The sequence below is a fragment of the Mesoplodon mirus genome, assembly GCF_964341445.2.
Source record: "Mesoplodon mirus genome assembly, chromosome: 10".
Taxonomy (NCBI): domain Eukaryota; kingdom Metazoa; phylum Chordata; class Mammalia; order Artiodactyla; family Ziphiidae; genus Mesoplodon; species Mesoplodon mirus.
In genome coordinates this window covers 20,257,530-20,280,432 of record NC_138986.1, presented here as the reverse complement: position 1 = coordinate 20,280,432, position 22,903 = coordinate 20,257,530, and the positions used below count along the sequence as shown (strand labels likewise).

General features: G+C 35.3%; 1 protein-coding gene across 9 annotated transcripts in view; it reads left to right on the top strand.

Moving 5' to 3' along the window:
- Positions 1-22,903, top strand: part of UTRN (utrophin) — a 527,828-nt gene that overhangs the window by 471,406 nt on the left and 33,519 nt on the right. For all 9 annotated transcript variants that reach the window (XM_082634331.1, XM_082634332.1, XM_082634328.1 and 6 more), the window contains 4 exons: positions 2,936-3,093; positions 4,876-5,042; positions 5,954-6,065; positions 22,096-22,232. In XM_082634331.1, coding sequence (XP_082490457.1) covers positions 2,936-3,093; positions 4,876-5,042; positions 5,954-6,065; positions 22,096-22,232 — 574 coding nt within the window. The remainder of the gene's footprint in view (positions 1-2,935; positions 3,094-4,875; positions 5,043-5,953; positions 6,066-22,095; positions 22,233-22,903) is intronic.

Here is a 22,903-nt window from a genome sequence, read left to right as displayed (position 1 = left end):
GATCAGGAGGCAAGGTGCCTTGATGGAGTCAGAACCTAGTAAGCCATGCAGAAAAAAGCTTTGCACAGGCTTCTGTTTGGTGGCACTTTATCTAGAATTTAAATTGTCTTCAGCATTATAATTGTCAAAAGATATAATTTTCAAAGCTAAAAAAGTTATTTCTATAATGAGTGGGAAAGAAAAATGTTAATGAAAACGTCAGTGTATCAAATTAGAAAAGGACTTTAAAAAAAATCAACTGTGATTTGGGGTTTTCATGTGTTCCTAAAAGAATTTAGGGTTCTCTGAAAGTAGCAATTATGTTACGGTGCTCAACTTACTCTGAAAAGAGTGCAAATCCAACCTCAAAGTTTATCATGAATCTTATTAAAATGCAAGGGTGATCTGTTTTTCTAGATCAACGATGCCTCCTCCCTGTATTTTTCAAGCTGATTATTGGAGTAATCTGAGGCCAAAAGAGTTACAACATGATGGCTAAAGTTCTAGAGCAAAAACCAAATTCTATGCAATATATAAAAAATGTCTTTTATCAACACACATACCTTCACACGTATTTCTGAAGCATATAATTTTTCAAATGAAGAGGTATTTCAGCGTACATGTACTCATACACTCGTACTACAGTGGACACTCTTTCTACAAATGTCGGGAAACAAATCTTGTATAATTCCACATTGAATTTTCAGATTATAGCAGGGGAAGCAGAAGCCCTGCAATGAAAATTTCTGATATTTAATTTAATCCATGAAGTATGCCATTTAGAACTTAATTAAATAAGAAATCTTTGGGTTGAAATCTTTAAATCTTTCCTCAGAGTACTGAGACTCTGGAAATATTCTGGGGTTTTGTTTTGTTTTTTACTTGGAGGTCCTTAGCAACTCTGATTCCAGTTTTGATTTTCCCTAGTGGTATCAGAACACTTCCTCATTATTACTTTCTTTGTTGGAGTTAATATTCAAGACACTTTGCACTCCAAACTCAATGGCAGAGGTGCTATTCTGGGTCAGTTGGTATCCAACTGAACGCTGATTTTGCAATGGCTTACCTCAGTGTCTTTACCCCGGTGACACCTTCTTTTCTCTTCGTGCCTTTTTGAGAATGGCCCTTGATTAGGTTCTAACAACACTCTGGCCTTCCTGCTTGTAACTCAGTGGCTTCCTTGCCTCATCAGCAACACATTTACAGAGATCCTTTTGAATGGCTTTTTGCATCTCTTCTGTGATTACTTATTGGAACTTGGGTTTTAGATTGGAACATTCCTCTGATCCATCCCCACATCCTGATACTCCTTTTCGTATCAACTGTAACATCAACATGTGAACTTTCATAAGAATTCAGAAATATGTCAGAATGTTAAGGAGTCTTTTCTCTTATGTTTTGTGTGTAGTTTTACCTAAATAGTGGCATAGTAGTATAGCTATCTTCCTCAAAAGAGGAAAGCTGGGCATGATTGATGTTGCTGAATATGTACACTTCTCTCTACAGATTATTATTATTCATATGCATCAACTTTGTATTGACTTAGGAGGCCTCTTCTCAGGAACGGGTTTACAATGAGAATCATAATAAGAATCCTGGATAAATACTTTCTGGCTATGATAGTCTTATTTTCGACAAATGAAAAGAAGCAAGTAGAACTCTAACCACCTAAGAGAACAAATGATAACAAAAATTAAATGTATTTTTTATTGAATTTGCTTTCCCTATGTATGCTTATAATTAAAGTCATATTTCATTATAATTACTGTGTCAGTATCACTGAGCTTTGTTTAGTTGTTTGAAAATTTACTGTTGACAGTGTTAGATCTAGCCTTATTTCCTTTAAAAAAGGGAATGATACCTTTTGATCTGATATTCATTTATCAGGTATTGTTTGAAAATGGTTTTTAGGATCCAATAAATATTTACTCCCCATTCTTTTTTTCTTTGAAAACTTCACATGAAAACCATTTAGAATTTGTGTGATTTTGAATTTTTAGAACTTAGAAATTTCTTTCCAAAAAGTATTAGTTTCTATAATGAAGTGGATTGTTTTTACATGAAATTTCTCCCTACTCCGAAAGTAACTTATTTGAATATATTAGCTTTGTTGCTGGAAATATGGTAATAATTTTCATCTTCAAAATACTGTAAGTGATGAAAAGAAGATAAGCCAATTCTAGAAGGAGGAAAAGAGTTTTTATTTTACTGAATCAAAAACTTTTTAAAACATCTTTTTTTTTAATGAATAGAAAAGCCTTAGAACTGTGTGAAAGTATGCATGAGTTTTCATTAAGTCCTTTACATTTGAATTAATGTATTTATTACATGAAATGATGTAAAAAATCATTTTTATCGCTAATAAGGAATGAGAGACTGATTGGGCCTAAAAAAATAACCGCTAAAAATAAAAGACACCTCCTTATACTGTTTAATGTTTCTTATGCAAAATAGATTTGAGTATAGAAATCTTTAAAAGAAATTAAAATATATATGTTCAATGAATATTGAATTTAGGAGTGAATACAAAAAGTTGATAAACAAATCTTAAAATTTGCTACTTAAGATACATTCATTCCTTTAACAAGTCATAAAGAAAGCTTCTTTTTAGCTGTCTGTCTTTTTCAATCGGAAGGGAAACCTTATAGAGACCACTGAACGAACCCGCATGCATACACTGGACCATTTAAAAAGGAAATTTGTATTTATTGGTCTGTTTATATGTATTTACACACTGCAGTAGATCGTTTTAGGAAACATGTAGTTAACCAGTTCCTGATTACAAATATGCAGAATGTTAAGCTTACCAGAATTCAGGCGACAACTAATGTAATTCATGTCGCCATAAGTTTTTTTTTTAATCTATGTCGTTCATTCCACATAACCAAAGGTATATTTTACTTAAAATTCCAGAACAGGCAGATGGAGGTTAACCTCTTGCCTCTCCTCCTTGTAGATCTCTTTAAGGAAGTGGCTGGACCCACAGAAATGTGTGACCAGAGACAGCTTGGCCTGTTACTTCATGATGCCATCCAGATCCCTCGGCAACTGGGGGAAGTAGCAGCTTTTGGGGGCAGTAATATTGAACCCAGTGTTCGCAGCTGCTTCCAACAGGTAAATGTTCCTGAAGGATCACTGGTGTATAGAATGTGTGGGGAATGGTATTGAGGATATTCTGAGAAATGGAACAGGGGACTTGGGCTGGAACCAGGTGGTGGAAGATGCTGGTACCATCCCAGTAAGTTTATTTTATTTCTTAAAGCACATTTGATTCAAGGAACAGCAACCCCCTCAAGGAGACTTACTGTTCCTCAAGGGTTAAAAGCTCAAATCTTTAACATGTGCCATTAGATTGCTGTGATTTGGCCCTGCTTTTGCCCCAGCCTCATCTTATACCACTGGTCCCCTTGAGCTTTCCAGCCGTGCTGTTTTAGTTCCTTCATTCCGGCCCTAGTGCCTTTGGACATGTGCCCTCTGTTTAGAATGTTCTTCCTTACCCTCCACCCACAAACTCCCTTGACATTGCTAATCCTTATTCATTCTTTAGATCTTCCCTTAAATCTCACATCTGCTGAAAATCCTTCTCTGACTCCTTCAGATGAGGTTATGTGTCCCTACTCTATTCACCTGAATCTCCTCTGCCTTCTTATCATGCTCATTAAAATTGATAATCAAAACATACAGAATTATATACTTACTTGTTTAGTGGTTTTTTTCTTTTATATAAACCTAAGCTCCATGAACAAGGACTGTTTCTTTCCTTTTACTATTGTATCCCTATGTACAGTGCCTTGAACATCATAGCTGCTTAATAGATGTTTGCTAAATAAATGAATAAAAATGACCTGACCTCCTTGTAGGCAAGATTTTTCTAAATGTAATGTAAATTAAAGATGTTATTGAAATTGCACTCTTTTCTTTGAGAACATATGTACAAAAGGAGAATGATGTACACAAGTTTTATACTGATCTCAGTTACTGATATTAAACTGGAAAAGCACGTTAGTTTCTTTTTGGATGCTTACTGTATAGAGAAGCATTTTAGAAATGCTTCTACCAATGTTATAAGTATGCATAAAATACAAGCCTACAGATATTTTGCCAAGGCATGTCTAGTGATTTATCATTGCTGAGGAGAAAAATGCTCACACCATCTCTTTAAGAAGAATTGATGTTATGGTTTATTACATTTTATAATGGCCCTTTTTCTTGTTTTAGAGATACAAAAATTACCAAGTGAAAGTTCTAAATATGATTCTTATATGTTCTGGTTCATAGAATGACCTTGACAACAGCAGGAGTAGGACATTGGTACGAATTTAACTTTGCACAAGTGAAAATTACTTAGTATTAAGATTTAAAGAGAAACCAAGACATTTCATACAATTTATCATTGATACATTTGGAAATCCTGCAAAGTATATTCATCGTAATGTGCTCCTGGTATGATGTAACAGGGCTGGAGCAGGACAATGAGATAACAGTTTTTATTGGCGTTTATAATGGCCTTCAAGTTTAGGAAGTTATCAGTGAGTCTTTACTTTCTCAGATGTTTACTGTTTTAGATGAATGAGTTTTATAGTTTTAAAATATCTATGTGAAGAGTACCTAGAACTGTGTGGGTTTTGATTCTTTTTTTAAAATCTAAGTCTACTAAGGTATTGCGATTTTTTTCTTCTTCATAATGACAATTTCTTCTTTTTCTCTTTTTAAATTTTAGAATTTTTTTTCCTTGAAGAACCTTAAATATTTAGTGATTTAACTGACCTAGAAAGAGTTGTATAAACTCTCTTTTTACTTTTATACAGATTTTCAGAAGATTTTGAAGCAGGAACACCTGTTGCAATTTAAATGAAGACATTTTCTTCACTTTTAACATTTTTGTTTCTTCACCAGAATAACAACAAGCCAGAGATAAGTGTGAAAGAGTTTGTAGACTGGATGCGTCTGGAACCACAGTCCATGGTTTGGCTGCCGGTTCTACATCGAGTGGCAGCAGCTGAGACTGCAAAACATCAGGCCAAATGCAACATCTGTAAAGAATGTCCAATTGTTGGATTCAGGTAGGCTGATTTACTACCAGTGGTGGTAGGAGGCTATTTTCTGTTCTGTTTGTATAGTTTCAGTGTATGTCCATCATTCCTTCCCACTTATTCCCATTTGGGGGTTTGCCTCCTGAAGAAATGGGATGCTTTTAGCACATTCAGTCCAACTGAAAATGGCATTCCCTCAAAGAGCCAATACGTGAAGCTTATTTTATTATTGTTATTTATAGTGTTTTGCTCCAGAACCAGAGATCTTTCTGAGTTTCTATTTACATAGGTTACAGAAGTGTTCATGAATAATAATTGCATGACTCATTATACATATATGACCCTGATGGAATTTGGTGATTTTCTAAGACTTTGGGGTCAAACATGGTAAGCAGGAGTTTAGCATTTAAATACTAACTGAGAAGTAATCAAATGACTTCATGTTACTTCGGCCAAGTTTGGCATGAACTACATTAACCCGACTTTCACACAAGAAGCCTTTGTCAGGGAATTTTGAAACTCATTTTTTATTGATGGTATAAGTGATATTTTAAATTTTGATGTGTCAAGCTAATAAACATGACTCTTTTTTCTTCTTTTGTTTTGTATTCACGTTCAAACATTACAGAAAATCTTCTGACATGGATATTTGTCTTCTCATTATGTTGAAACAGATGAAAACATGTTTTAGAGACTTCAACTACAAAAATTTGCTTTTTTTCTCAGTTGGGAGATGGTTTCCTTAATTTCCTTTGTGAAATTTAAGATTCTCATTCTTCTAATTTGGAGCTAAAATACTAAATAAGCAAATTCCACATTTGTAGCCAATATAACTTTTATTTTCATGGTGATTTGGATGAATGAAATTCCTTACCACAAGTGAGTGTTTTGGACTATATAATAGGCTTTCAAGCCAATGAATTTTCCTTTCTTCTCTCTAGGTATAGAAGCCTAAAGCATTTTAACTATGATGTCTGCCAGAGTTGCTTTTTTTCGGGTCGAACAGCAAAAGGTCACAAATTACATTACCCAATGGTGGAATATTGTATACCTGTGAGTACCGAGCCAGTGTTCGTTTATTTGGTTTTGCTTTAACGTATTGCTTTTGAATTAGCTAGTGTCTAAAAGTATTCAGTTTATTTAGACTTAACTTTACTTGGAAAAAAAATCCCTTTCAAGATAACTTAACCATATATTTTTTGTTGCTTTGTTTTCTTTTAAGCAAATACATTATGTTGAATTTATTAGCACAAAACAATTATACTTTTTTCAGAAAAAATAATTTATTAAATTTTATTTATATCTGTATTTTAATATTAAACGTAGCATTCTTGGTAGCAAACCCTTTTTTTTTTTTTTTTTTTTTGCGCTACGCGGGCCTCTCACTGTTGTGGCCTCTCCCATTGCGGAGCACAGGCTCTGGACACGCAGGCTCAGCGGCCATGGCTCACGGGCCCAGCCGCTCCGCGGCATGTGGGATCTTCCCGGACCGGGGCACGAACCTGTGTCCTCTGCATCGGCAGGCAGACTCTCAACCACTGTGCCACCAGGGAAGCCCGACATAGACTGTATTTAGTGCTTGCTACCATTATTTCTCCATTCGTTCAAATCCCACTTTTTCACAAAAACTGCTTGACTCTTACTTTGTGTGTGAAATCTTCCCAAATTCTTCCAGCTTCCCCTCACCAAAACACATCATTCTGTGGCCTCTAACAGTAGCCCCTACTTTACCAGTTAGTATTTGATTCTGTGTTATCTTGTATTGTTTTCTGTGTTGGTGTTTTTGCCTCCTCAACTTTTTTTTTAATTCCTTGGGACAAGGATGACTCATACTTTTCTTACTATGCTTAGTTAATTCTGGTACATAAAAGCTAAATGTGTTCATATCTGACATTATAAATACTATTTATAGAATATTAAAGCTGGAAAGAGTCTAAGAAATTAACTCATCCTTATTTTTTTTAAAAAAAGATAAAATCTTAGAGAAGGTAAGGATTTGTTCAAAGTTAGTGGCATGGATTTAGTGGTTTAACTCCATTTGGGGAATTTTCTGTATGCTTGCTGGAATATTATATTTGTTGAGTACCTGTTATATACCAGGCATTTTGCTGGGGACTAGAGATACAGAAAAAATATAATGAAAGAGAAAAAGAGGTCTTTATGTGGACAGATTCAACAGCACTATATATATTTTTTGAAGAATAAGTAAGCTTATGGAGCAAGATAATATTCAAAATTTTTTCTTGTTACCTGTGCACTGTATGTTTGAATTCTGGGATTAACATTTATTCTAAAAATAATTACATTTTATATTAAAGATATTCAAATTTTAAGTTTCTTTTTATTGGAATAAGAGTTTATGATCATTTAATTTCACAGTGAAAATTACCATAATTGGATTTTTTTAAAGTCTATATTCTCTGTTGTAAATAACCAAATTTAATTAAAATTCGAAGCATTTTTATATGGTAGGGCATAAAGTAGATAGCTCTTTAAATTAGAGAGCGAGGGTGATGAATTTCACATATGACTTATAAGAGTTCATGCAATTGCTGACAGTGAGAGAGAGCTGGATAGGGTTAAATATGAATGAAAAGGGGAACCACTTGGAAATGCTACTGGGGGCAAGCATGAGTCACCAAGAGGTGAGTAAATTGACTGCTCCATTGCCACAAGAGTGCAGCTGAGGTTGGTTGGCAAGGATTTGCAGTCCGTGACTCCATCATTGCTCAACGGCTTTGAAATTAAAAGATGGTAGGTAAGATTGAAGGCCACGGGCTGCACGATTCAAAGATGTTAATGATACTGGGATTGATTTGGGCTATCCTCATGTTGAAGAAACCAAAGGGGGTTGAGGGGCTAGAGATCAAGATGGTGGGGGCAAGAATTAGGAGTAAGAGTCAGAAGGTTTGAGTTAGTGAAAGGTTTTTCCAAGTTAAAGATTTAGGATTGAAAGATGTTTTGAGTTATGATGAAGCTTGACGTGTGGGCAGACCCCAGTATGTGATAGAAGTAGGACATAGGAGGTTTTGGAGATGAGATGGTGTTTAGAAGATCATCAGTTTATCTTTAGAAGTGACAGATGATAGTGGTGTCTGGCCAAGTGCTGTCAAAGGGGAATGGATAGGCATATCGATTTTAGTAGATATTAAAGCTGAGGCTAAGGGGGAAATAGTGTAAACCTCCTTTATTCTTGGCCTTTGATTTTACAGCCCATGATGGAGAGGATTGTAGGGGAGATGGTGTTATCATGGGAGCAACAGTCCTCATCTCGTTCATAACTGCAATATGAAATTACAGTTATGAACAATATGTAGGGGAATGTGTTCATAAGTAGAACACAGAGTCATGCTAACAGCTAACAGGAAAGAAAAGTAATTAGAGGCTGTATGCATCTGCTGTGGGGCAGTGGCCCAATCCACGTAAGAAAAGTGGGGAAGTGGGGAAAGTCAATAGAGAGAGTACTTACCCACTGGTAAATATAGCTATCAGGAACTGAAGCATTAGCCCACATAAGAAGATGGTTTGAGAGTCATGTTAACTCAGGTAGAAGGGATGAGATATTTGTAAAATTTTATTGCTATAAGGGTCAGCAACATCAGCTACTCCCAGCATTCAAATTGTTAGGGATGGAATCATTGCAAAATTCTCTGCTTATGAACTGAGTTTGGACAGGACTAGTTTGTTCTGAGAGTTTTGTTGAGATTTTGGTGAGAAGAGAGGAGGACCGGAAACAGCTTATTAAAAGTTAACAACACTTAAAACAGATTGTATTACATTTTTGTGGTTTTTAACAAGTACATGTTACTTTTAAAGTAACAGGTTCAAGTATGTTCCTGTCAATATTGGTTAATATATAGGGATATAAAACAAAATTTCAACTTCTGGGACATGAAATGCATCAACATTCGCATTATAGGGGTCCCAGAAAGAGAAGAGAGAGAGAAAGGACCCAAGAAAATATTTGAAAAGATTATAGTCAGAAACTTCCCTAACATGGGAAAGGAAATAGCCACCCAAGTCCAGGAAACACAGAGAGTCCCATACAGGATAAACCCAAGGAGAAACACGTCAAGACACATAGTAATCAAATTGACAAAAATTAAAGACAAAGAAAAATTATTAAAAACAACAAGGGAAAAACAACAAATATCTTACAAGGGAACTCCCATAAGGTTAACAGCTGATTTCTCAGCAAAAGCTCTACAAGCAAGAAGGAAGTGGCATGATATACCTAAAGTGATGAAAGGGAAGAACCTACAACCAAGATTACTCTACCTGGCAAGGATCTCATTCAGATTCGATGGAGAAACCAAAAGCTTTACAGACAAGCAAAAGCTAAGAGAATTCAGCACCACCAAACCAGCCCTACAACAAATGCTAAAGGAACTTCTCTAAGTGGGAAACACAAAAGAAGAAAAGGACCTACAAAAACAAACCCAAAACAATTAAGAAAACGGTCATAGGAACATACATATCAATAACTACCTTAAATGTGAATGGATTAAATGCTCCATCCAAAAGACACAGGCTTGCTGCATGGATACAAAATCAAGACCCATATATATGCTTTCTACAAGAGACCCACTTCAGACCTAGGGACACATACAGACTGAAAGTGAGGGGATGGAAAAAGATATTCCATGCAAATGGAAATCAAAAGAAAGCTGGAGTAACGATACGCATATCAGAAAAAATAGACTTTAAAATGAAGAATGTTACAAGAGACAAGGAAGGACACTACATAATGATCAAGGGGTCAATCCAAGAAGAAGATATAACAATTATAAACATATATGCATCCAACATAGGAGCACCTCAATACATAACGCAACTGCTAACAGCTATAAAAGAGAAAATCAACAGTAACACAGTAATAGTGGGAGAATTTAACACCTCACTTACACCAATGGACAGATCATCCAGACAGAAAATTAATAAGGAAACACAAGCTTTAAATGACACAATAGACCAGAGAGATTTAATTGATATTTATAGAACATTCCATCCAAAAACAGGAGATTACACTTTCTTCTCAAGTGCACATGGAACACTCTCCAGGATAGATCACATCTTGGGTCACAAGTCAAGCCTCAGTAAATTTAAGAAAATTGAAATCATATCAAGCATCTTTTCTGACCACAACACTATGAGATTAGAAATCAATTACAAGGAAAAAAAAAGTAAAAAACATAAACACATGGAGGCTAAACAATACGTTACTAAATAACCAAGAGATCACTGAAGAAATCAAAAAGGAAATCAGAAAACACCTACAGACAAATGACAACAGAAACACGATAATCCAAAACCTATGGGATGCAGCAAAAGCAGTTTTAGGAGGGAGGTTTATAGCAATACAATCCTCCCTCAAGAAACAAGAAAAATCTAAAATAAACAATCTAACCTAACACCTAAAGGAACTAGAGAAAGAAGAAAAAACAAAACCCATAGTAGAAGGAAAGAAATCATAAAGATTAGAGCAGAAATAAATGAAACAGAAACAAAGAAAACAATAGCAAAGAGCAATAAAACTAAAATTAGAAATGAAAAAGAAGTTACACTGGATACCGCAGAAATACAAAGCATCATAAGAGACTACTACAATCAACTCTATGCCAAAAAAATGGACAACCTGGAAGAAATGGATGAATTCTTAGAAAGGTATAACCTTCCAAGACTGAACCAGGAAGAAATAGAAAATATGAACAGACCAATCACAAGTAATGAAATTGAAACTGATTAACTATCTTCCAACAAACAAAAGTCAAGGACCAGATGGCTTCACGGTTGAATTCTATCAAACATTTAGAGAAGAGCTAACACCCGTCCTTCTCAAACTCTTCCAAAAAATTGCAGAGGAAGGAACACTCCCAAACTCATTCTACGAGGCCACAATCACCCTGATACAAAACCAAAGATACTACAAAAAAGGAAAATTACAGACCAATATCACTGATGAATATAGATGCAAAAATACTCAAGAAAATACTAACAAACACAATCCAACAACACATTAAAAGGGTCATACACCATGATCAAGTGGGATTTATCCCAGGGATGCAAGGATTCTTCAATATATACAAGTCAATCAATGTGATACACCATATTAACAAATTAAAGAATAAAAACCATATGATCATCTCAACAGATGCAGAAAAAGCTTTTGACAAAATTCAACACTGACTTATGATAAAAACTCTCCAGAAAGTGGCCATAGAGGGAACCTACCTCAACATAATAAAGGCCATATATGACCAACCACAGCAAACAACATTCTCAGTGGTGAAAAACTGAAAGCATTTCTTCTAAGATCAGGAACAAAACAGGGGTGTCCATTCTCACCACTATTATTCAACATAGTTTTGGAAGTCCTAACCACGGCAATAAGAGAAGGAAAAGAGATAAAAGGAATACAGATTGGAAAAGAAGAAGTAAAACTCACTGTGGATGACATGATACTATACATAGATAATCCTAAAAATGCCACCAGAAAACTACTAGAGCTAATCAGTGAATTTGGTAAAGTTGCAGGATACAGAATTAATGCACAGAAATCTCTTGCATTCCTCTACACTAACAACGAAATATCAGAAGGAGAAATTAAGGAAACAATCCCATTCACCATTGCAACAAAAAAAATAAAATACCTAGGAATAAACCTACCTAAGGAGGTAAAAGACCAGAAAACTATAAGACATGGATGAAAGAAATCAAAGACGACACAAACAGATGGGGAGATATACCATGCTCTTGGATTGGAACAATCAATATTGTGAAAATGGCTATACTACCCAAAGCAATCTACAGATTCAATTCAATCCCTATCAAATTACCAAAGGCATTTTTTACAGAACTAGAACAAAAAATCTTAAAATTTGTACAGAGAAACAAAAGACCCCAAATAGCCAAAACAATCTTGAGGGGAAAAAATGGAGCTGGAAGAATCAAACTCCCTGATTTCAGACTATACTACAAAGCTACAATAATCAAGACAATATGGTACTGGCACAAACACAGAAATATAGATCAACGGAACAGGATAGAAAGCCCAGAGATAAACCCACACACCTATGGTCAACTAATCTATGACAAAGGAGGAAAGGATATATGGAGAATAGACACTCTCTTCAATAAGTGGTGCTGGGAAAACTGGGCAGCTACATGTAAAAGAATGAAATTAGAACACTCCCTAACACCATACACAAAAGTAAACTCAAAATGCATTAAAGACCTAAATGTAAGGCCAGACACTATAAAACTCTTAGAGGAAAACATAGGAAGAACACTCTGTGACATAAATCACAGCAAGATCTTTTCTGAGCCACCTCCTAGAGTAATGGAAATAAAAACAAAAATAAACAAATGGGACCTAATGAAACTTAAAAGCTTTTGCACAGCAGAGGAAACTATAAACAAGATGAAAAGACAGCCCTCAGAATGGGAGAAAATATTTGCAAATGAATCAATGGACAAAGGATTAATCTCCAAAATATATAAACAACTCATGCAGCTCAATATTTAAAAAACAAACAACCCAATCAAAAAATGGGCAGAAGACCTAAACAGACATTTCTGCAAAGAAGACTTACAGATGGCCAAGAGGCACCTGAAAACCTGCTCAACATCACTAATTATTAGAGGAATGCAAATCAAAACTACAATGAGGTATCACCTCACACAGGTTAGAATGAGCATCATCAGAAAATCTACAAGCAACAAATCCTGGAGAGGGTGTGGAGAAAAGGGAACCTCTTGCACTGTTGGTGGGAATGTAAATTGATACAGCCACTATGGAGAACAGTATGGAGGTTCCTTAAAAAACTAAAAATAGAATTACCGCATGACCCAGCAATCCCACTATTGGGCGTATACCCTGAGAAAACCATATTTCAAAGACACATGTACCCCAATGTTCATTGAACACTATTTACAATAGCCAGATCATGGAAGCAACCTAAATGCCCATTGAAAGACAAATGGATAAAGAAGATGTGGAGTGTGTGTACATATATATATATATATATATATATATATATATATATATATATGTACACACACAATGGAATATTACTCAGCCATAAAAAGGAACGAAATTGGGTCATTTGCAGAGATGTGGATGGACCTAGAGACTGTCATACAGAGTGAAGTAAGCCAGAAAGAGAAAAACAATATCATACATTAAAGCATGTATGTGGAATTTAGAAAAATGGTACAGATGAATCGGTTTGTAAGGCAGAAATAGAGACACATTTGTAGAGAACAAATGTATGGCACCAACGGGGGAAAGCTGGGGGAGGAGGGTGGTAGGATGAATTGGGAGATTGGGATTGGTATATATACACTAATATGTATAAAATAGATAACGAATAAGAACCTGCTGTATAAAAAAAGAAATAAAATAGAAAAACCCCAAGATTTCATATTTTCAGTATTTTTAGAAAATGTAGAAAAATCAGTTTTCTACTAAAAAATAGAAAAAGTTTTCTTTTTAAAGTTAAAAGTGAAATAACATCTTTTCTTTACAACTGTATATGGTTGGCAAGAAACAAACAAAAACAAAAAGAACAAAGGAAAAAACTAGAAATAGTTGTTTTGCCCAACCCTCTCCACCCCTGCCAGCATCAATGTATTAATAAGACTATAAACATCACATATAGAAAATGCTGATCATTCTTTGGAAAGCTCTCCATTGAGTTATTGTAGTTTGTTTCTTACTTCTTCAGATGAGACTTGGGATGTTTGCCAATATGCTGAAAGCACAGCCTCATTGCTCTTTCTCTGATCTCAGCATCCTAAGGTGGGTTTTCGGTTCTTGCCCACTTACATTATTTTCCCAGTAAGTTGAGTGCATTTACATTGTTGTTAGCTTTTTTTTTTTTACTTTTTAAATTTAATTTTATTATTTTTGGCTGTATTGGTTCTTCGATGCTGCGCAGGGTCTTTTTTCTCTGGTTGCGGCAAGTGGGGGCTACTCTTCGTTGTGGTGCACAGGCTTTTCATTACAGTGGCTTCTCTTGTTGTGGAGCACGGGCTCTAGGCACGCGGGCTTTAGTAGTTGTGGCACACAGGCTTCATAGTTATGGCTCACGGGCTCTAGAGTGCAGGCTGAGTGGTTGTGGCGCATGGGCTTAGTTGCTCTGTGGCATGTGGGATCTTCCCGGACCAGGGCTCGAACCCGTGTCCCTGGCATTGGCAGGTGGATTCTTAACCACTGTGCCACCAGGGAAGCCCTGTTGTTAGCTTTTAAGGTGACATTTGAGCAAAATCCATTTTACTTTAGTTGACTCATTACTTATTCTTGACCCTTTGATGATTCTGTTAATGCTAATATTTTAGTTTCATATTTTTCCATTAGAACTGGAAAGACTCTGAGCTTATCTTACTAATTTCATCCTACCTATAGAATTCAGTGTGTCTGAATTTCAACTTGTTGAAATCTAGGAAACTTAAAGCAAAACTGAGAGGTTGTTTTGCTATTTTTAAAAAACTATTGGAATGTCTTTAAGATAAGCCCTATGATAATGAAATGTTCTCTTTAGAAGTATACATGTATCGTTTGGGACTATTGACTTCTATATGTAAGATGTAATTCCTGCTAATGAGGGTATTGTTCAACAATGATTTTTATATTTGTGCATGATCCAAATAATAATAATTATTCTACTCATGTGCCAAAGACTGTGTTGTTTCTTATGTAATCTTGGTTTTCCTCCTTGTTCTTCCTTGTTTTCCTCTGTCTATAACTTATGCATATTTGTAGTTAAGTTAAAAGTCTAATGTTGGGAGTATTTGTTAAGAAATTAGGTAATAGTGCCATCCCAAGTCATGAATTGACCAAAGAAATTTTGAGGAGATTTAAAATGAATATGTTTTTTTTAATTTGTAGTTCTCTAACTCTAAATTTTGCTCTATATGAAGTCTATATTTGTTCCCAGTCAAGGAGTAAAACAGAGGAAAATTCAAAATGCCCCCAACTTTGGTTGGCAAAATAGAACTCAAGAGTGAAAAATCATCTCATACCAGCTTACACAGGATTTTTTGGGATTTGGGTAGAGAGTTACATGGACAGACTTACCCCAGGCTACATTTTATAATTCAGCAACACTTTTTAAATAATTGATTTGTACTAGTTGGTGGGGAGCAAGTCAAGAACTAACTACTTAGCATTATCCAAATAAGTTTTCGTTATTATCTCACTGCTTCTTAATAGCAGCATAACAGAGGAAAGTATATTTTAAAGTGTTCACATACCCACTTGTCTGTGTAGGTTCAGTTTTTAAATGGTTTTCACTGTGAGTCACCTTCATTAGATTTCCAAAAATGACAATTTGAAGGACAGTCCTCATTTAGATATGAGAGTTCTTATGTGCTTGTTAAAAATGAGTCCAGAAGGATTTGGGGGAGATGGTGGTAGCAGTGGCTTCAGAATTTTCAATCTCTTTTGCCTTTGCCATGTTCTTCCCATTTGTAAAGTAGTTACATAAAAAGGGACAGAGATCTAGACAGCAAAACCAAACCTCTGGATAACACTTACAACAAAACTAGGTAATGGGATATCCCCCAAATAAATCTAGGTGGTAACAAACCACCACCAGTCACAAAACTTGCAACATACTGTTGGGGAGGAAAAAATTTACCTCTACCCGTCTAGGTTCTTCTGACTGGTGTAATAATTAAATTGACGTGAGACAGACTAACAAGAGAAAATCAAAGTTTTAATTTTGTGCATATGAGAGACTCAAAGAAGTGACCAGAGCAGGCAGTTTTGTACCTTTTAGGCAAAAAAAAAAAACAAACCAATAACTTTGTGAAGAACCGACAAGACAAAGAAACTTAGGCTTGGCTAACAATTACTGAAGAATCTAAGCAGATGGTTCCCACAGCTTTCTCAGCCTTGAATTCCCTATTTCTAGCCATAAGGATGTTTCTCTGTGTCCTGGTGCAGGGAGGGTACCTTTTACATGGGAGATTATTTCCTGCTTTCAGGGGGACAAAGCATAGGGTCAGACTGTTCTTGCCCTGGCTGTTTCTCAATTAACTTTAATTTAAACTAATCAATACACCCCTTTGGCATATTTTGGGGTGACAGAACATAGGAAAGAGTTAGAAATAAAAGAAAAATAATTTCAGAAATTAAGACTAATTAATTTTAGTCTTAATAAACAGAGCAGATAAATACCATAAAAGAAATAGAAGGTGAATAAGAGGCAAACCTTAAAACTTAAAAAGAAGTGAAGAAAGCAATATAAGAGATTCAAGAGAAAATGACAAATACTGAAGACAGGCCAAGAAAAAAAAAAGGACTGGAAGTATGGATAATATGAGTCCCTGAAGAAGAAACCCAAGATAAGGTAGAACAAACACTAAAAATAAAAATTAAAGGGACTTCCCTGGAGGTCCAGTGGCTAAGACTCCATGCTTCCACTGCAGGGGGCATGGGTTTGATCTCTGGTTGGGGAACTAAGATCCTGCATGCCTCATGGTGGGGGGGGGGGGGGGTCAAAGGTAAAAAATAAAACAATAAAATAAAATAAAATAAAATTTAAAAAGAAGGAAAATTAATCAACTCTACTTCCCAAAAATTTTTTTTGAAGAAAATCTTTCCTCCCTCAAAAAAAAAAAAAAAAAAAAAAAACCCAGAAGAACAAGAAAAAGTGAATCTGTATACTGAAAGAGTATATTATGCCTGAGAACACTAACTCAGAATGATCAACACTATGGCATATTCTGGTAAAATTAATGGACTTAAAAAAAATCCTTTGGTCATTTAAACAAAAGGAAAAAATGACTTAAAAAGGAAAGAAAATTAAATAACCATCAGACTTTTCAACTGCAATACTTTATACCAAAAGAAAATGGAGGAACATACTTAAGAAACTCAAGGGAAAAATATATGAACTAAAGATTTCATATCCAGCAAAACCAACTTTCTAGTAACTAGCAAAGGACACAGGAAAAGCATCATCAACATGTACGAGCTCAGGTAATATTGGTCCTATGAGCACTTCTTGGGGAATTTTTTAGAGACCAGGCTTAGACAACCAAAGTAACTAGAGATATAACATCCTACGGACTGATGGAGAGCATTAACTATATTGTTACCAGTAGAACTTAAACTAAATGGGACAACAAGGAAGAGGCTCCTACTGGCCAAAGATGGGACAGTTTGAGCTTCAATAATGATAATATAGTTGACCCTTGAACAACTCGGGGGTTAGGAGGAGCAACCCCCTGGAGAGTGGAAAATCCATGTAACCTTTACAGTGGGCCCTCCACATCCACAGTTTGTGTGGTGCTGTAGTACATATTTAGTGAAAAAAATCTGTGTATGAGTGGACCCACGTCATTCAAACCCATGGTGTTCAAGGGTCAACAGTAATTGCAGTAGATCAAAACTCATCAAATATGTTAATCTATGAATTCATAATGATATTTTAAAATAATTTAAAATTGGCCTTCTTTGGAAGACGGTAGGAAACCAATTCATTACAGGGAAAATTGGTCAATAAAAGAGAAAAATCAAACATGTAATCCTGGCTTTCCTGAATGAACTGTACTATTGAGTGACTAAATGGAGGGGGATGTCCTTAAATTTTTTTTTCAACTAAAAATGAATGGTAGAATTAGAATATCACCATTTTAAAGCCCTCATTGGATGGATATAGGCATTTAGCATGAAAGCTACTAGGATTATGTAAGAGAGATGACCACACATCATGTGTCTCCTATAATCCTACCAAACACCACCAATAATCTTGCCAAAAGAACAAACCTGAGTCTCATTGAGTCTCATGCATTCTCTAGATCCAGCTGCCAATTTGCAGGATATCCAAAGGAAAATGCTAAACTGCACCAAAAATATGCAACCAGCAAAATCCTACTCTTGAAAACTTTACAGGTTGAATTGCCTGAGTTTCCAATAGATAAATTGTAATGAAATGGCAAGTATGAAGAAGAAATCTGGTAGATTAAAAGTGACTTAAAATATATCAGATTTTTAAAAATGAGCTAGACTAAACTATAGTATCTAGAGACAGACATTGGAGTGATGAAACTATTTTTAAAACACAAGGAAATTATTATTATAAAAATGAGGATGCTGGTTTTAGAGAGGGGGGAAGGGGTTATGACTGGAATGAGGCTTCTGAAATGTCCAACAAAGTTCAATTTCCTGACTGGATGGTATTCACCATATAATTTATTTTATTAAACCAGGTGCCTGTTGTATATAGTTTTATACATCTGTGTTTTATTTTGCAATAAAAAGGATTAAAATATAAAACAGTCCAATTACAACCATTTTAAGAGTGGTTATCTCTGGGTGACAGAAGAGCTGGCAATTTTAATTTTTCTCTTCCATGTGTATTTTTTTTCTAATTGTGCTTGCACTGAACATTTCTTATATATGCAAGTTAAAAGTTATAAAATGACATTTCAATATAAATTTTGTAAAAATCAGCCACAGGGTATCTTAGTAGTACTTTATTTAAAATAAAGGCAAAATTCAGACTATAATAATAGTTTAGTCAATGGCTATGGCTTCTTTTTCTTACAAGACTTAAGACTGCTCCGTTTTTCATGGAGAGGTGATATAGCTCTGGTATGATGAAAAGACCCGGGTTTGCAAGAGCAGCTCTTACCTTACTGACCTTGTCAATCTGAATCCCTGAAAGCCTTAGTGTCAGTTTCCTTTTGGGTCAAAATAGTGATGATGCTCTCACTGCCCTTGATAGTAAAAAAAAAAAAGATTGAAGGAAAGCTATTTATAAGGTGAGACTTCTGTGCTAATATATTACCCTCGTTACATCTAATGAGATCTACAAAGTCTTTTGTTCATTTTATTTCTTTTCTTACAGCAATAAGTGAAAACCTAGTCTTTCGAGAAATGCATGGATAACTTAATGCTGGATAATTTCTGTAGTAATGAATGATCCTTTCGATTTCATCTTCATATCATAATATCAATAGTTGTTTGCTTTAAAAAGAACAAGAATAACTCTGTCTGCATACTAGCATGGAGACAGAGTTGAGTTTGATGATATTCATTATGCTAGGTGGGTGGTCCTCTGTTTAGTTTTTTACCAAACTGTTGCTCTAGCACCTTCAAACAGAGAAATATTAAGTACTGTTATTAGATAGGAAATTAGATCAAATATGTACAAATATATTTAAGCCTTTTTTTTTTTGGCCACGCCACGTGGCATGCAGTATCTTAGTTCCCTGACCAGGTATTGAACCTGCACCTCCAATATTGGAAGTGTAGTGTCCTCACCACTGGACTGCCAGGGAATACCCTATTTTAACCTTTTTTGGTGAGAAAATAGGCATAATTCACTTTCTTGGCTCTATCCCAGCTAAAGAATCACATTCCTGTGGGATGAATTACTTTTCACTTTTCCTTTTAATATTGCATAAAGTTTATAGCGTTAGTGAATTTAGTGCCCTTAAATTACAACTGCTGGTGGTAGTTTTTTTTCCTCATTAGCACTGTATATGAGAATGCACTCATTTTTTCTAAGTATCAAATTTGAGCATTATCTGAAACCCCTGCTATAACTTTTTGGGAGGCAGGTAGGTGTTTTTTGTTTGTTTTTTGTGGGAGAGAGAAGGGTTTTCTGTTGGTTGGTTGGTTTTGCTTTGTTCTTTGATGTCCTGAATGTATTTAGTTAAAGAATGTGTGATGCGGAATTGGACTTGTACTTTTAATGATGTGTCATTTTTTTCCCAAGCAAGAGTTCACAATGAAACCAAAATAGAGATAAGCTAGAAGAACATTATACTAAGTAGAAGAAGCCAGTCACAAAAGACCACATGTTATATGATTCCATTTATAAGAAATGTCCAGAATAGACAAATCCACAGAAACAGAAAGTAGATTAGTGGTTGCCAGAGGCTGAGGGGAGGAGATGGGGTTGGGGAGAGGGGTGGGAATGATTGCTAATCGGTACAGGCTTTCTTTCTTTTTGAGGTGATGATGATGTTCTAGAATTAGATTGTGGTGATGGTTGCACAACGCCATGAATATACTAAAGGGCACTGTATTTTACACTGTCCTGGCTGAGGCAGACTGGGGAAGTGGCCCAGTGCCTTGCCCACCTGGCCTTTTCTCCCAGCCACCCCACTCAGGGCTGCCTGAGTTAAAGACCTGGATATGGCTTGAAAATCACTGGCCCGAGCAATAAAAACCTTCTTATTGCCAGATGGAAATGGACCAAGTAAAAGCTGGAGGCCATTACTTCTTTATCTCCTTGTGTATTAATAGTGTGTTAAGAGCAGACATAGAAATAAATTGGGTCATAAACGCTTATTGCATGGGGCCTTCTTTTTGTATTTCTATCATGGAAAGCTTCTTCCTTTTTTTTCTCTCTACCAAAACATTCAGGATAAACATATGTATAAACTTAATGATCTGTGGTTGTGATACCCATTGCTAAAAGTCCAAATGTCCTTTATAGTAGTGATATATCCTTTTGACTTTATTCTCTGTACCAGGCATTGTGTCTCTAAATATTTCCTTCTTTACTCCCAACTGTGTTCTGCTTCTCTCTCCTGTTCTGCCTGGTTAGATTTTAATACCCCCAAACCATCATCTTATAGCAACCCTTTTTTCTCTACAGAGTGCCTTGGATTTTTTTTTTCCCCATTAATAGCTCATTTTCTACACTTTATATTTGGGAGGGTCTGTATCTATATAACTGCAGGTATTATATAGTTTTTTCTTTGTTATTCAGGAAAAAGATTTGATATTGTGGGTCTGGTAGCAAGGCCTACTGATAATGTGGGCTTTGCTTGCTATACATATCCTTTTAAATAAAGTAAAAATTGATGTATGAATAGCTTGGGCTGATTTATGTTTTCTCTCTGCTCTGCAAACTTAGAGAATCAAAAGTTTCCTTAACTGTTTACTAGAAGAAGACATATTTAGGTGAAATGGGAGCAAATAGAAAGTAACAAAACCACATAAGGGTTGACTCAATTCAGTTGTTTTAAAAAATAATTACGTTTTGTTAAACTTCTGTTTGCAAAACAAGTTTGTATGAGTCTTGGGCATGCTTGTCATGAGGGAAAAGACAGACTGGGGAGGGGGCAAGGCCTGGAGGGAAGCAGGTGGCCGGTAAGTCAATATATTTAGTACTCAGTTTGTTATTATAGAAAAGTCCTCTGGTTTCGCTTTGTAAAGAGGTTGGCATGAGGTCTGTCTAGTTGTAGAAGGGATAGCCAACTAGGAGTCAGATGACCAAGGTTTCAGTTCAGTTCTGCACACATCAATATTTTAAATACACTTTCAAAAGGACTAAAGTTGATGTCTGTTTAACATATTCCAAAAAAAAACTAGAATTGATGATACAGAGTAGAAAACTGGGGCTCAGAGAACAGTTCATTGAGTGGATGAGGGCTTGGGAGTTAGGGTAGATTCCAGCCCACCTCACCCTAAATGATTAGTAACTAATCATCTTGAAATGCTTCTTTAAAAAGTCACATTTTATGTCGCCATTAGTAATTTAGTCTGTGTCAAATAATTATATGTTTGTATGGTTGGAAAAGAACAAAGAATCTGACAGTATTTCTTGCAATATAGAGAACCAGTATGGCCCTGTTCTTTCTCTCTTGTGTATTTCTCTTTTTCCAGATTACAATTTATGTTGACTTGTACAGGCTGTATATATAGCTCAGCTCAGCCTGATTTATTCACCTTATTTAAAACCATATAATATCCAGAATACTTCGGCATCACCAAATGTTTAATAACATATTGCAGCTTTTTTAGTGAAAGGAATCAACCAATAACATTGCCAAAACTCATTTTACTTTTAGGCCCAATTTTTAACATATTGGGGAAATTATCTACTTATGGTTTATGCTCAACAGAAAATTTAAAATTGTAAACTAATTGCTGGATATATTTAATGATGAGTCCTGATTGCCATGTGTTTTGACCTTGTGCGCTATTCCAAAAATACATAAAGCGACTGAAACTGTGGTCATGTAATTGCATCAGTTTACATCAACTCTAATTTGATTGTAGATAGTTGTCTCCTTCCATTTTAATGAGAAAAGTGTAATTTTTTCAATCTCATAGACAACATCTGGGGAAGATGTACGGGACTTCACAAAGGTGCTGAAGAATAAGTTCAGATCGAAGAAATACTTTGCCAAACATCCTCGGCTTGGCTACCTGCCTGTCCAGACAGTTCTTGAAGGTGACAACTTAGAGACGTAAGTTTAATTTTACTATTAAAACTTGTATTTGTATATGCTCTTATATCTGCTACTTTTATGTTAGTGACAAAAGAGAAATGTGATACCAAAAAAGAATCTGTGTTTTGGTAAAATGTTTCATTTTAAAAGAGGTAAAATAAACTTGGAATCAGTCTTCACAACATGAATTTTGACTGTTTGCTTTTGATGGCACAGCAAAACTTCCAGGTTTAATTTTGCCTGTGTTCCTAAACATGAAATAGACAAAATTTCTTAAAAGTATATAATTTGAGTTTACAAACATAAGTGAAACAAAACTTCAAGTAACAAAATTACTTTGGGATTATAAAGCAGAGAATAGCAATTTATAGCCTGAAATGAAAAGAAAAAGAAATTTTAAAGTGAGCCAGAAGAAATGCAAGAGCAAATTTTAAATTACTAAACAGTTATACATCAAGATCAAAATAAATATGATTTTAAATCTTTGAATCACTTTTTTAAAATATCAGCATAAATATGCCTGCCAAGGCAATTTTCTTGTGCTTGAATATTGGGGGAAATTAACTTTTATTGCTAATCATCAGCAGAGTGCCTAGTCGTAAAGAATAGTGAAGTTCTAGTTACAGAAATATGCCCTCTCAAATAACTACAGAAGAGAAGCTCCGAAGTGTGAAGTGTGGAGTTTCCTT